Source organism: Pistacia vera, unplaced genomic scaffold (assembly GCF_008641045.1).
Source record: "Pistacia vera cultivar Batoury unplaced genomic scaffold, PisVer_v2 Contig570, whole genome shotgun sequence".
In the NCBI taxonomy this organism is placed as follows: Eukaryota; Viridiplantae; Streptophyta; class Magnoliopsida; order Sapindales; family Anacardiaceae; genus Pistacia; species Pistacia vera.
The window spans coordinates 217,964-232,296 of record NW_022196413.1 but is presented as its reverse complement, the minus strand read 5'-3'; the positions used below and the strand labels follow the sequence as shown (position 1 = coordinate 232,296).

The following is a 14,333-nucleotide window of genomic DNA, read 5'->3' as shown; positions in this document are numbered from 1 at the left end:
CCGAAAAGCTCGACAGTTTTCACGAGCTTGAAGTTGAGCTTGAACTCGTGAACTACTCGTTCCCCGACGAGTCGAGTCCGAGCTCGTCACGAGTCGAATCCGAGTAGCTCACGAGCTACTCGGTTCGACTGCACCCCTAAACACAGCTCCAAAAAAAGAGCCCAACACCAGCACCACAAAAGCAAACTCCAGCAAAGGATTGCAACTCCAAACCGAAGGAATCCGAAAGCCACAACTGCAACCTTCCAACAGCAGAGAGCCGCAGTAGAGAAGACTCCAGCACCTCTGAAAAGCGCCCAAATCCGGACACCACAATGGCAAAAATCCTCAAAGAATTGCAACCCCCAACAAACGCAAAGATCAGCACCACAACTGCATGAATCCAGAGCAGAGAGCTACAGAACTTAAGACTCCAGACATGCAAAAGAAGAAGAAGCTGAGGGGAAAAGCCAATACAACCAGCAAACCCACACAGAAAACTCTCAACCAAGAGGGGAACAGACCCAGGCACCAGCACAAAGAAAAATCCAAAAAGCTATTGATGTTGGATGGGTGTTCTGGTGTTTGTTTCTTTGCTTGTTACCACTGTTTTAAAAACCAGACCGGACCGGCCGGTCCAACCGGTTGGACCGTGAACCGGTCACGTGCCCGGTTCGAGTCAACACCAAAACCGCTATAATTAATGAGCCGCTTTAAACCGTTTCAAAACCGGATAAATTCTGTGAACCGCCGGTCCAACCGGACCGACGGATAAACCGGTCGAATTTTAAAAACCCCTAAATCCCTAATACGCATCGCAGCTTCATCTTCTCTGTTCTCACCTTCTTCTCTTTCTCTTTTTCTCACGAAAATTTTTCAGCTTCTTCTCTGTTCTTTGCGAAAATTTCTCATCTTCGTCTCTGTTCTCTGCGAAAATTTATCACCTTCTTCTCTGTTCTCTACGAAAATTTCTCTCTGAAATCCCACCCAAATCGCAACTGAACTCTCTGAAATCGGTGGAGGTGAAGGCTTTGGTGGTGGTAGAGGAGGAGGCATTGGAGGAGGGGATTTAGGGACTTGTGAAGAACACGACGATTGGTAGGGTTGGAGTGCGTGGTGGTCAAACTCGGCCAAACCANTCCAAGATTGTAACCAACAGAACTAAGTGAATATGTAATACCTGAAATATATTGATAAAGATGAAGCAGAATAGTCAAAGGACTGAAGCAAAATAAAGAAATATAGTAAAAGAGATTTTATCAAGCATTAAATAATAGAATACAACTGACTACAGTTAACGGTTGGGAAGATTTAAAAACAATGAAAATAGAAGGGTTCTAAAAGATTAGAAGATACCATTGATGGAAAAAGCACCTTGCAAGGATGTCAAGATTTATATTTTTTATTTGATCTGATAAGTTTTTCAGATCAAATAAAAAAACTAAATCTTGTAACTTGGCAATGAGTTTATATCATCCCAACAGGCTGCAATGTTTTAGGAACAACAAATAAGAAAAGAAATTAACATGTAAAATGATTAATATTACCTTTTTTATTGAAATAAAGAAATGCAATCACAAAGAAGAGAGAAAAACCATCACCATTTTGTTAGGTTCAGGGGAGAGAGTTTGCTACTTAAAAAGCAAATGATGCATGAATACAACGTTTGTGCATGATCACAAATAAAACCAGAATCGCTTGGATTGAACCTGTGCCGCTTTTTAAAATAAATTTAATTAACTTTTATTTTTAATTAACCTATCAATCCAACACATAAATTAATCTAACACAAACAAGATTCAAAGAAATCAAACACCAAGAATTACACACTAAATCTGCCGAAACAAAGCAATGCTTTAACCCAAGCGTAATCACTCAATAACTCTCTATAACTTGCAAGAAATCAGAGACCTATCCTAGCCTCCAGAAAGAAATGCAACCCTCTCACAAATCTGCCCAGATTACAACGAGAAAGACCCCAGTAAAAAGCCCTAAATCAATTGCTCATTCAACACACAAGAACCCTAACAATTTCAGACTAAAAAACCCGATAGCTGTACACCTTCTAGCTATGGTTTGCCTTTAGATTGAAAAATGTAAAGCGTGTTAACTTAAATGTAAAGGGAGCAAGGAATGGAGTACCTGGATCGAGGAATGGAGCTATCGTCAACGAATGAAGCTATCGCCGTTGATTTCTAGCGAGGAACGGAGCTATCGTCAACGAATGAAGCTATCGCCGTCGATTTCTAGCGAGGAACGGAGCTGTCGTCGTCGATTTCCGACGAGGGAGGAAGACGTCGTCAATTTCAAAGAGTTCAAATGCGATTTGGGTGGGATTTCAGAGAGAACAGAAGACAGAGCCGAAATCATGACAATTTTCGCAAAGAACAAAGTGTTTACTTAGAAATTTTCGTGAGAAAAACAGAGAAAGATTGAAAGAGAAGAACCGAAGATTGAAGAAGACGAGAAAGGGGAGTGAGAATGCGCTTAGGATTTAGGGATTGTTAATATGTGGACCGGTTTTTCTGCCGGTCCGATTGGACCGACGGTTTACTAATATTATTCGGACCGACGGTTTACTGATATTATCCGGTTTTTATCCGAGTTAAAATGGTTCAATACTTATAATGGTTTTGAGAGTAAACCGAACCGGACATGGGACCGATCGGTCCAACTGGTTGGACCGATCGGTCCGATCCGGTTTTTAAAACAGTGGGTCCAGTCTGACTTTTAAAACAATGATGGGAACTAACCTAACAACAGATTGTGTGATATCCCAGCTTATTGCAATGAGATACTGCCAGCTTCACAAGTAGAAGGCCAGGTATAGTTTTTATGAATCGCAATGCAGCAGCTAAAGTGCCATATTAAAATAAGTCAGGAAATAGAGAAATTTGATAACAATAAATAACTAATTTGAACAAGCACGTTGCATACATATCATAGTATCTACCTCAAAACTACCACAATGAAACTATAACCCCACAAAGTATCAAACTAAACGAAAAAATATTACGGCAACAAACTCATTCTCAGATATGACATTTCAAAAACAATGATCGTTATCAATTATCAATACTTGATTGGAGCAATGATCTCTAACTGGGGACCAAGCTTCTCCTCAGCAACCTTCTCTGCTTTGACCCTCAGTTTGTTCAATTGCTTCTTCCTCTCATATGCTACCTGAGCCCTCTCCTTTCTCTTCCTCTCAAGCTCCTACAAAGAGCAGAACAACATAAAGTCAGATAACATAAAAAACGAGAGCGTTTTCAACAAAGCAGAAACTTTATCACAGAGTTTTCATAGCGAAACGACACTATGCATATAGTATATCATCAAATATAATTTACAATATTCATTGACAGCCATCCCGAAAGGGTTATCATCAAAGTTATGGGTTAGAGATACAAGAAACCATATTTCGGAGCAAGTTTAACCGGGAAACTGAAACTTCTAACAGATATTACCCCAGACGGCCATATAACTAAAAGTACACTGCAAAAACTGATTATGTACGGCTTATCATAAGGAACTTTCACCTTCTCCCTATTTCCACAAATATAACATACATATACATGCAAAATAGTATATAATATAAAACTAAGAGGATGAACAAATAAAGGGCTGTATTATTGGTTAATTGCACCGAGTACAGACACATTTATATAGACAGGTCAACTCAACCAGTTTTATTATCAAGTTTGGTGGTTGTCCAAATATAAAACACAACAAAATCATACAAATGCAAACAATTTTTCTTGGATTTGGCTCAATTGCAAGTTGTGCACCCTAAATTATTGAGAAACTAAACATTCATGCATAGCAACTGCCAAGCATTGTGCACAAGCTCCAATCAGCATAAGCATTGGGTAATTGTACTACTTCGAAGTTTGAACCACATACCAAACAAGTGAAGGATTGAGAATAAAAGATCACAGCATGTCACAGCCAACCAATCAAAGAATAACTATATGCTGCAATCAAATCCAAATGGTGAAATAGGGTAGCAAGTCTCACCTTAATGGTGTCATAGTGGTTCCATCCAACTTCTGATGAGAGTCTGCCCAATAAGCAATACTTGTGTCCCTTTTGAAGCCTCAAAACCCTAGCATTTTAAGCAACCAAATTTAGTACGCAAGTTCTCAGGAGGTTTGGAACCATAACTTCCTAATGAGAACAAAGCAGAAACTTACTTGAGAGCATCAGGGATGACCATCCTCTTCATCTTATCATAAGGAGGTGGAACTCCCTCATAAGCCTTAAACCGAGCAAGGGCAGCAGCTCCACGTTTGGTCTTGTGAGGAATCATTCTAAAGCCAAATCAAACAGAATTAACTACCATATAAAACAACTCTTTCATTACCCCACACATCTGATAAAATAAACTTTGGGATTTTCCAAAGTTTCCACTTCAGTAATTAGCAAACAAAATTGCTCACCAAATCACCAACTCCATAGATAAAAGCAACAAGTTGTATCTCATTATCATAAATTACTAGATTGAGCAACTGGAAAAAAGTTAAAACCCTAATCTAATTAGAAAATAAACACTTTGCTTACCCTAAATAGTAAAGAATATAATCAATAAATAACAATTAAATCATATAACAAAAATTTATATCCCATTTGCCAGACGAGAAAATAAGCTCATTCAAGCCAGAAGCCAGAGAGCCCAAAAGAGCTATAATCAAAAGATGATACCATTAAACGTTCATTTGCCTCCCTAAACTAACCAGACAAAACATTTCACACAAATCTGAACAAACCCACTTCCCTACCAACATAACAAACCAAACTTCACAGAAAACCATACAAATGCCAACGAGCCCACTTCCCTACCCACTTAAAAATCCAAACTTCACACAAACACACAAATCATCACCAGATTAAGAAGCCATAAACATACCCACGAATGGTGCGCCAAAGGATCTTAGCCGGAGCCCTGAAGTGAATAGGACCATGAGAAGGCTTAGTGTTCATTCTCTTCCTCAAGAACCTCATGTATTTCATCTTCTGCCTCACGAGCCCACCGGAGATGCAAATCTCTTCGCATCTAACGACCACAACTTTCTGCCCATTCAGGAGTTCCTTGGCCAGGACGGAGGCCAGGCGGCCCAGCATGTGGTGCCTGGCGTCCACCACCACTCTCTTCACGCAGATCCCGGAACCCGACACCATTGTTGTTAGTTTGTGGGTTTTGGTTGTGAAACGGCGGGGTTAAAATGAAGAGCAGAGGGAGGCGCTAGGGCTTTTGGGTTGTAGTTTTTATAGTGTTTGTGGGTTTTGTTGGGCTGTGGTGTTTAATTTTGGTGTATCGGTGATGGGTTGAGATCCGACGGTCTACATTGTATGAAAGGTGGGGCCAACGTGACTACAGAGATTTAGGTGGGTGGAATTATAATTCTGTAAGCACATTTTCTGCTTATAATTTAAGAGTAAACGATTTTTTCCCACCCAAATAATTACCTAATGACACTTTTTCACTCCAAAACTTTTAAAATACTATTTTTCCATCCATAAAAGTATATTTAATGACACTTTTTCATCGATCCCATCAATCGTTGGCCGATTCTGACATCGTTGCGATTCCACACCACCATCATTAGCTTTTTCAGTTATCACTCATCAAAACCCCTTAAACCTTACTTCTGCTAACCCCGTCAATCGTTAGCAATTGAGCAATTAGGTTTTGTGTAACCCCCCTCCGAAGTCAAATTCCAACCAATCACAATCACCAAAAGACTCATCAGCCTCAAATCTTTAAAAGCTCCAAAAGAATAGATTGAGTTTGCTCTAAGTTTATTGCTGAATCAAAAAGTGTATTTTTTAGGTGAAAAAGTGATATTTTTAAAAGTCTGTAAATGGAAAAGTATCATTAAACCATTATTTATTTATTTGGGTGGAAAAAAGTCATTAACTCATAATTTAAAGATATAAGGGTCTATAAGTGTCAAACTTGAAAAATTTACGGGTGTTTACTTTGCTTCTTAGTTCTTACACGGTGGAATGGACAGGGGTTTCTCATTCCACCGTTTACTTGGGTTATATGGAATGCCCCGAACCCAAAACTGGGGGAACCCCATACCTTCCAAATTTGGGAGGAAGGGTATTCCATCAGCATGGAATGACCAAAAATTCCATCATTGCCCCTGTTTCAATTTTTTTTTTTTGCCAATTTATTTATATTATTTAATAATTATCAAATTAATATATTAATAATTGAACTATTATCGAAAATTTGAAATAACCATTGTACCCCCATCGCCATCACAACTATCGCGAGCAGTCGACCACCACAATCGTCGTCTTCGATTGTCCATCGACATCTCATCATTGTTGACGTGACTTTTCATCGGAATCTCACTTTTGTCCTTATTGCAGGCACGTAAAGGAATGTCGGCCAACGATCTATGGATCTAAGTAGATGCTTGAAGTCAACTCTTACCAAAGAGGAGTCATGTGCGATGACCAAATTTGTCGGCCATCGCGCATGACGTTGTTTCGGTGGTCATCGATGGTTGGAACCTGCCCAAACCATAAATCGTCAAACAGTGGTTCCACACGTGCCTTGGGTGACAATAGAAGTGTGTCCAAAAGTTGTTGCCTGGAGATGTTGATCGACATTAACCAGTTTGGAATTTTTTATTTAATAAAAACAATATTTTTATATTTATTAAATATAATAAAATGATATTATTTTACTTATATTTATAATATTGTATTTCAATTTAATTATTTAATGAAATATTTTAAATTATTAGGTTAATTTGTTTAATATATTATTAAGGAATTTTATTGTCTAACAAAATATATGTATTTAAAAATTTAATACTAAGGGCATTTTCATCCAAAAATCATAATTTTATTCCATTCCATCACTTCTCATTGTTACAAAGAAACATGTAATCAAATTTTTTTTGGGGTAAGTTAAAAAAAAAAAAAAATGTAATCATATTTTATTCCTTCACTTATTCCTATTCCTCTATACGTATACTCATTCCCATGCATTCTCATATTTTTCTAAAGGTCGAAATTCAATTTCCCACTCTAGGTTTTGCGAAATTACTTTCCCACCCTTTGAACCCCAAACTACAGATCCATGGGTTAAGTGTTATACTTCAAGTCTGAACCACATACCAAACAAGTGGAGGATTGAGAATAAAGACACAGCGTCACAGCCAACCAATCAAAGAAACTATATGCTGCAATCAAATCCAAATGGTGAAATAGGGTAGCAAGTCTCACCTTAATGGTGTCATAGTGGTTCCATCAACTTCTGATGAGAGTCTGCCCAATAAGCAATACTTGTGTCCCTTTTGAAGCCTCAAAACCCTAGCATTTAAGAACACAATTTAGTACGCAAGTTCTCAGGAGGTTTGGAACCATAACTTCCTAATGAGAACAACGAAATACTTGAGAGCATCAGTATGACCATCCTCTTCATCTTATCATAAGGAGTGGAACTCCCTCATAAGCCAAACGAGCAAGGGCAGCAGCTCCACGTTTGGTCTTGTGAGGAATCATTCTAAAGCCAAATCAAACAGAATTAACTACCATATAAAACAACACTCTTCATTCCACACCATCTGATAAAAAAACTTTGGGATTTTCCAAAGTTTCCACTCTAGTTTAGCAAACAAAATTGCTCACCAAAACACCAACTCCATAGGAAAAGCAAACAAGTTGTATCTCATTATCATAAAACTAGATTGAGCAACTGGAAAAAAGTTAAACCCTAATAATTAGAAAATAAACACTTTGCTTACCCTAAATAGTAAAGAATTAATCAATAAATAACAATTTAATCCAAAAGCACCTTGCAAGGATGTCAAGATTTATATTTTTTATTTGATCTGATAAGTTTTTCAGATCAAATAAAAAAACTAAATCTTGTAACTTGGCAATGAGTTTATATCATCCCAACAGGCTGCAATGTTTTAGGAACAACAAATAAGAAAAGAAATTAACATGTAAAATGATTAATATTACCTTTTTTATTGAAATAAAGAAATGCAATCACAAAGAAGAGAGAAAAACCATCACCATTTTGTTAGGTTCAGGGGAGAGAGTTTGCTACTTAAAAAGCAAATGATGCATGAATACAACGTTTGTGCATGATCACAAATAAAACCAGAATCGCTTGGATTGAACCTGTGCCGCTTTTTAAAATAAATTTAATTAACTTTTATTTTTAATTAACCTATCAATCCAACACATAAATTAATCTAACACAAACAAGATTCAAAGAAATCAAACACCAAGAATTACACACTAAATCTGCCGAAACAAAGCAATGCTTTAACCCAAGCGTAATCACTCAATAACTCTCTATAACTTGCAAGAAATCAGAGACCTATCCTAGCCTCCAGAAAGAAATGCAACCCTCTCACAAATCTGCCCAGATTACAACGAGAAAGACCCCAGTAAAAAGCCCTAAATCAATTGCTCATTCAACACACAAGAACCCTAACAATTTCAGACTAAAAAACCCGATAGCTGTACACCTTCTAGCTATGGTTTGCCTTTAGATTGAAAAATGTAAAGCGTGTTAACTTAAATGTAAAGGGAGCAAGGAATGGAGTACCTGGATCGAGGAATGGAGCTATCGTCAACGAATGAAGCTATCGCCGTTGATTTCTAGCGAGGAACGGAGCTATCGTCAACGAATGAAGCTATCGCCGTCGATTTCTAGCGAGGAACGGAGCTGTCGTCGTCGATTTCCGACGAGGGAGGAAGACGTCGTCAATTTCAAAGAGTTCAAATGCGATTTGGGTGGGATTTCAGAGAGAACAGAAGACAGAGCCGAAATCATGACAATTTTCGCAAAGAACAAAGTGTTTACTTAGAAATTTTCGTGAGAAAAACAGAGAAAGATTGAAAGAGAAGAACCGAAGATTGAAGAAGACGAGAAAGGGGAGTGAGAATGCGCTTAGGATTTAGGGATTGTTAATATGTGGACCGGTTTTTCTGCCGGTCCGATTGGACCGACGGTTTACTAATATTATTCGGACCGACGGTTTACTGATATTATCCGGTTTTTATCCGAGTTAAAATGGTTCAATACTTATAATGGTTTTGAGAGTAAACCGAACCGGACATGGGACCGATCGGTCCAACTGGTTGGACCGATCGGTCCGATCCGGTTTTTAAAACAGTGGGTCCAGTCTGACTTTTAAAACAATGATGGGAACTAACCTAACAACAGATTGTGTGATATCCCAGCTTATTGCAATGAGATACTGCCAGCTTCACAAGTAGAAGGCCAGGTATAGTTTTTATGAATCGCAATGCAGCAGCTAAAGTGCCATATTAAAATAAGTCAGGAAATCGAGAAATTTGATAACAATAAATAACTAATTTGAACAAGCACGTTGCATACATATCATAGTATCTACCTCAAAACTACCACAATGAAACTATAACCCCACAAAGTATCAAACTAAACGAAAAAATATTACGGCAACAAACTCATTCTCAGATATGACATTTCAAAAACAATGATTGTTATCAATTATCAATACTTGATTGGAGCAATGATCTCTAACTGGGGACCAAGCTTCTCCTCAGCAACCTTCTCTGCTTTGACCCTCAGTTTGTTCAATTGCTTCTTCCTCTCATATGCTACCTGAGCCCTCTCCTTTCTCTTCCTCTCAAGCTCCTACAAAGAGCAGAACAACATAAAGTCAGATAACATAAAAAACGAGAGCGTTTTCAACAAAGCAGAAACTTTATCACAGAGTTTTCATAGCGAAATGACACTATGCATATAGTATATCATCAAATATAATTTACAATATTCATTGACAGCCATCCCAAAGGGTTATCATCAAAGTTATGGGTTAGAGATACAAGAAACCATATTTCGGAGCAAGTTTAACCAAGAAACTGAAACTTCTAACAGATATTACCCCAAACGGCCATATAACTAAAAGTAGAATGCAAAAACTGATTATGTACGGCTTATCATAAGGAACTTTCACCTTCTCCCTATTTCCACAAATATAATATACATATACATGCAAAATAGTATATAATATAAAACTAAGAGGATGAACAAATAAAGGGCTGTATTATTGGTTAATTGCACCGAGTACAGACACATTTATATAGACAGGTCAACTCAACCAGTTTTATTATCAAGTTTGGTGGTTGTCCAAATATAAAACACAACAAAATCATACAAATGCAAACAATTTTTCTTGGATTTGGCTCAATTGCAAGTTGTGCACCCTAAATTATTGAGAAACTAAACATTCATGTATAGCAACTGCCAAGCATTGTGCACAAGCTCCAATCAGCATAAGCATTGGGTAATTGTACTACTTCGAAGTTTGAACCACATACCAAACAAGTGAAGGATTGAGAATAAAAGATCACAGCATGTCACAGCCAACCAATCAAAGAATAACTATATGCTGCAATCAAATCCAAATGGTGAAATAGGGTAGCAAGTCTCACCTTAATGGTGTCATAGTGGTTCCATCCAACTTCTGATGAGAGTCTGCCCAATAAGCAATACTTGTGTCCCTTTTGAAGCCTCAAAACCCTAGCATTTTAAGCAACCAAATTTAGTACGCAAGTTCTCAGGAGGTTTGGAACCATAACTTCCTAATGAGAACAAAGCAGAAACTTACTTGAGAGCATCAGGGATGACCATCCTCTTCATCTTATCATAAGGAGGTGGAACTCCCTCATAAGCCTTAAACCGAGCAAGGGCAGCAGCTCCACGTTTGGTCTTGTGAGGAATCATTCTAAAGCCAAATCAAACAGAATTAACTACCATATAAAACAACTCTTTCATTACCCCACACATCTGATAAAATAAACTTTGGGATTTTCCAAAGTTTCCACTTCAGTAATTAGCAAACAAAATTGCTCACCAAATCACCAACTCCATGGATAAAAGTAACAAGTTGTATCTCATTATCATAAATTACTAGATTGAACAACTGGAAAAAAGTTAAAACCCTAATCTAATTAGAAAATAAACACTTTACTTAACCTAAGTAGTAAAGAATATAATCAATAAATAACAATTAAATCATATAACAAAAATTTATATCCCATTTGCCAAACGAGAAAATAAGCTCATTCAAGCCAGAAGCCAGAAAGCCCAAAAGAGCTATAACCAAAATATGATACCATTAAACGTTCATTTGCCTCCATAAACTAACCAGATAAAACATTTCACACAAATCTGAACAAACCCACTTCCCTACCAACATAACAAACCAAACTTCACAGAAAACCATACAAATGCCAACGAGCCCACTTCCCTACCCACTTAAAAATCCAAACTTCACACAAACACACAAATCATCACCAGATTAAGAAGCCATAAACATACCCACGAATGGTGCGCCAAAGGATCTTAGCCGGAGCCCTGAAGTGAATAGGACCATGAGAAGGCTTAGTGTTCATTCTCTTCCTCAAGAACCTCATGTATTTCATCTTCTGCCTCACGAGCCCACCGGAGATGCAAATCTCTTCGCATCTAACGACCACAACTTTCTGCCCATTCAGGAGTTCCTTGGCCAGGACGGAGGCCAGGCGGCCCAGCATGTGGTGCCTGGCGTCCACCACCACTCTCTTCACGCAGATCCCGGAACCCGACACCATTGTTGTTAGTTTGTGGGTTTTGGTTGTGAAACGGCGGGGTTAAAATGAAGAGCAGAGGGAGGCGCTAGGGCTTTTGGGTTGTAGTTTTTATAGTGTGTGTGGGTTTTGTTGGGCTGTGGTGTTTAATTTTGGTGTATCGGTGATGGGTTGAGATCCGACGGTCTACATTGTATGAAAGGTGGGACCAACATGACTACAGAGATTTAGTGGGTGGAATTATAATTTTGTAAACACATTTCTGCTTATAATTTAAGAGTAAACGACTTTTTCCCACCCAAATAATTACTTAATGACACTTTTTCACTCCAAAATTTTTAAAATACTATTTTTCCATCCATAATAGTATATTTAATGACACTTTTTCGTCTACCCCATCAATCGTTAGTCGATTCCGACATCGTTGCGATTCCACACCATCATCATTATCTTCTTCAGTTATCATTTATCACTCACCAAAACCCTTTAAACCTTACTCCTGCTAACCCCGCCAATCGTCGGTAATTGAGCAATTAGGGTTTGCGTAGCCCTCCTCCCAAGTCAAATTCCAACAAATCACAACCACTAAAATCCAACCTTCAATCATCAAAAAACTCATCAGCCTCCAATCTTCAAAAGCTCCAAAAGAATAGATCGAGTTTGCTTTAAGTTTGTCAATGAATCAAAAAGTGTATTTTTTTGGGTGAAAAAGTGATATTTTTAAAAGTCTGTAGATGAAAAAGTATCATTAAACCATTATTTGGGTGGGAAAAAGTCATTAACTCATAATTTAAAAATAAAAGTGTCAAACTTGAAAAACTTACGGGTGTTTACTTTGCTTCTTACACGGTGGAATGGACGGGGGTTTCTCATTCCACCGTTTACTTGGGTTATATGGAATGCCCCATACCCAAAACTGGGGGAACCCCATTTCTTCCAAATTTGGGAGGAAGGGTATTCCATCAGCATCGAATGACCAAAAATTCCATCATTGCCCCTGTTTCAAAATTTTTTTTTTGCCAATTTATTTATATTTTAATTATATCATTTAATAATTGAACTATTATCTAAAATTTGAAATAACCATTGTACCCCCATCGCCATCACAACTATCGCGAGCAATCGACCACCACAATCGTCGTCTTTGATTGTCCATCGACATCTCATCATTGTCGATGTGACTTTTCATCGAAATCTCACTTTTGTCCTTATTGCAGGCACGTAAAGGAATGTCGGCCAACGATCTATGGATCTAAGTAGATGTTTGAAGTCAACGATTACCAAAGAGGAGTCATGTGCGATGACCAAATTTGTTGGCCACCGCGCATGACGTTGTTTCGGTGGTCATCGACGGTTGGAACCTGCCCAAACCATAAATCGTCAAACAGTGGTTGCACACGTGCCTAGGTTGACAATAGAAGTGCATCCAAAAGTCGTTGCCCGGAGATGTTGATCGACATTAACCAGTTCGGAATTTTTTTATTTAATAAAAATAATATTTTTATATTTATTAAATATAATAAATTGATATTATTTTAGTTATATTTATAATATTGTATTTTAATTTAATTATTTAATGAAATATTTTAAATTATTAGGTTAATTTGTTTAATATATTATTAAGGAATTTTATTGTCTAACAAAATATATGTATATAAAAATTTAATACTACGGGCATTTTCATCCAAAAATCATAATTTTATTCCATTTCATCACTACTCATTGTTACAAAGAAACATGTAATCAATTTTTTTTTGGGGTAAGTAAAAAAATAAAATGTAATCATATTTTATTCCTTCACATATTCCTATTCTCATCCCCGTCCTCTATACGACTATACCTATACTCATTCCCATGCATTCTCATATTTTTCTAAAGGTCGAAATTCAATTTCCCACTCTAGGTTTTATGAAATTACATGTCCCACCCTTTGAACCCCAAACTACAGATAACTACCCAAATCTTGACATATTAATGCTTTTTGGCTTTTGACACATCTGTAGAGGGAGTAATTATAAATTACCTCTGACTATTTGACTTTTATTATCTTCTTATTAAATAATCAAAGAACATGTTAAAGGACTCCTTAACCATAATCTTAATTAAATATTCCCATAATATCCGTAAATATAAAACCTTATATATTTCACAAAATTGTACATTTAACTCTAAATTAATCATAAATCACAAAATTAATAATAAATTACTACCCATTAACTTATTGGTACATTCATACATACTATACTTACATATATACCCTATATACATGTGTACCGATAAATAAAAACCTAGATTCATACCTATATAAATACATAAAAACATTCATACAATAGGGTTTATTTTTGGTGAAAACCGGTAATTATAAAAGAATAAAGAATTACAGAGAAAAGAGGACGTAAATCCCTCAGCAAAGACACCCCTTTTACAGACCCAAGGAGGTGCAAAAGCAAAAAACCAGAAGGCCAAAACAATCCTATCCTAAGAGCCTAGCAAAACACATCTATAAAGCCAAGAAAACAAGCCACAATAGACCCAAAGAACAGGCAACAAAAGCAAAGCACAGGCAAGTAAACTGGGGATTGAACACTGCAAAACCACCAATAAGCAAAACTGCACAAAAAACACAAGCTGAAGGGAAAACAAAAAGATTGCAAGAAAACTAAGCTTAGAATCTAGTAGATGCTATCACCTCTCTTGCTCCAATTTTTACAAGCATGGATAAAAAAATAATTTACATAGAAAGGCCTTCTGGCGGCCAA

The 14,333-nt window shown here is 37.2% G+C and overlaps 2 protein-coding genes across 2 annotated transcripts; both read right to left on the bottom strand.

Moving 5' to 3' along the window:
- Positions 1 to 2,872: 2,872 nt before the first annotated feature.
- LOC116108982 (60S ribosomal protein L13a-4) lies at positions 2,873 to 5,157 on the bottom strand. The gene is made up of 4 exons (XM_031395219.1): positions 4,886 to 5,157; positions 4,173 to 4,289; positions 3,997 to 4,084; positions 2,873 to 3,195 (listed from the first exon to the last, which is right to left on the bottom strand). The coding sequence occupies exons 1-4, from the start codon at positions 5,155 to 5,157 to the stop codon at positions 3,052 to 3,054; spliced, it is 621 nt and encodes a 206-aa protein (XP_031251079.1). The 3' UTR covers positions 2,873 to 3,051.
- A 4,137-nt stretch (positions 5,158 to 9,294) lies between these two features.
- LOC116108980 (60S ribosomal protein L13a-4) lies at positions 9,295 to 11,598 on the bottom strand. Its single transcript, XM_031395217.1, has 4 exons — positions 11,327 to 11,598; positions 10,614 to 10,730; positions 10,438 to 10,525; positions 9,295 to 9,637 (listed from the first exon to the last, which is right to left on the bottom strand). Exons 1-4 carry the CDS (start codon positions 11,596 to 11,598, stop codon positions 9,494 to 9,496), a joined length of 621 nt encoding a protein of 206 aa, XP_031251077.1. The 3' UTR covers positions 9,295 to 9,493.
- Between the last annotated feature and the right edge of the window lie 2,735 nt (positions 11,599 to 14,333).

Bases quoted from the DNA above. Each gene is read 5' to 3' on its own strand.
- LOC116108982 (XM_031395219.1), bottom strand. From the start codon at position 5,157: ATGGTGTCGGGTTCCGGGATCTGCGTGAAGAGAGTGGTGGTGGACGCC. The intron at 4,290-4,885 runs GTATGTTTATGG...ATTTGGCTTTAG, and splicing joins CTTTGGCGCACCATTCGTGG to AATGATTCCTCACAAGACCA. The intron at 3,196-3,996 runs GTGAGACTTGCT...TGCTCTTTGTAG, and splicing joins ACCACTATGACACCATTAAG to GAGCTTGAGAGGAAGAGAAA.
- LOC116108980 (XM_031395217.1), bottom strand. From the start codon at position 11,598: ATGGTGTCGGGTTCCGGGATCTGCGTGAAGAGAGTGGTGGTGGACGCC. The intron at 10,526-10,613 runs GTAAGTTTCTGC...TTAAAATGCTAG, and splicing joins GTCATCCCTGATGCTCTCAA to GGTTTTGAGGCTTCAAAAGG. The intron at 9,638-10,437 runs GTGAGACTTGCT...TGCTCTTTGTAG, and splicing joins ACCACTATGACACCATTAAG to GAGCTTGAGAGGAAGAGAAA.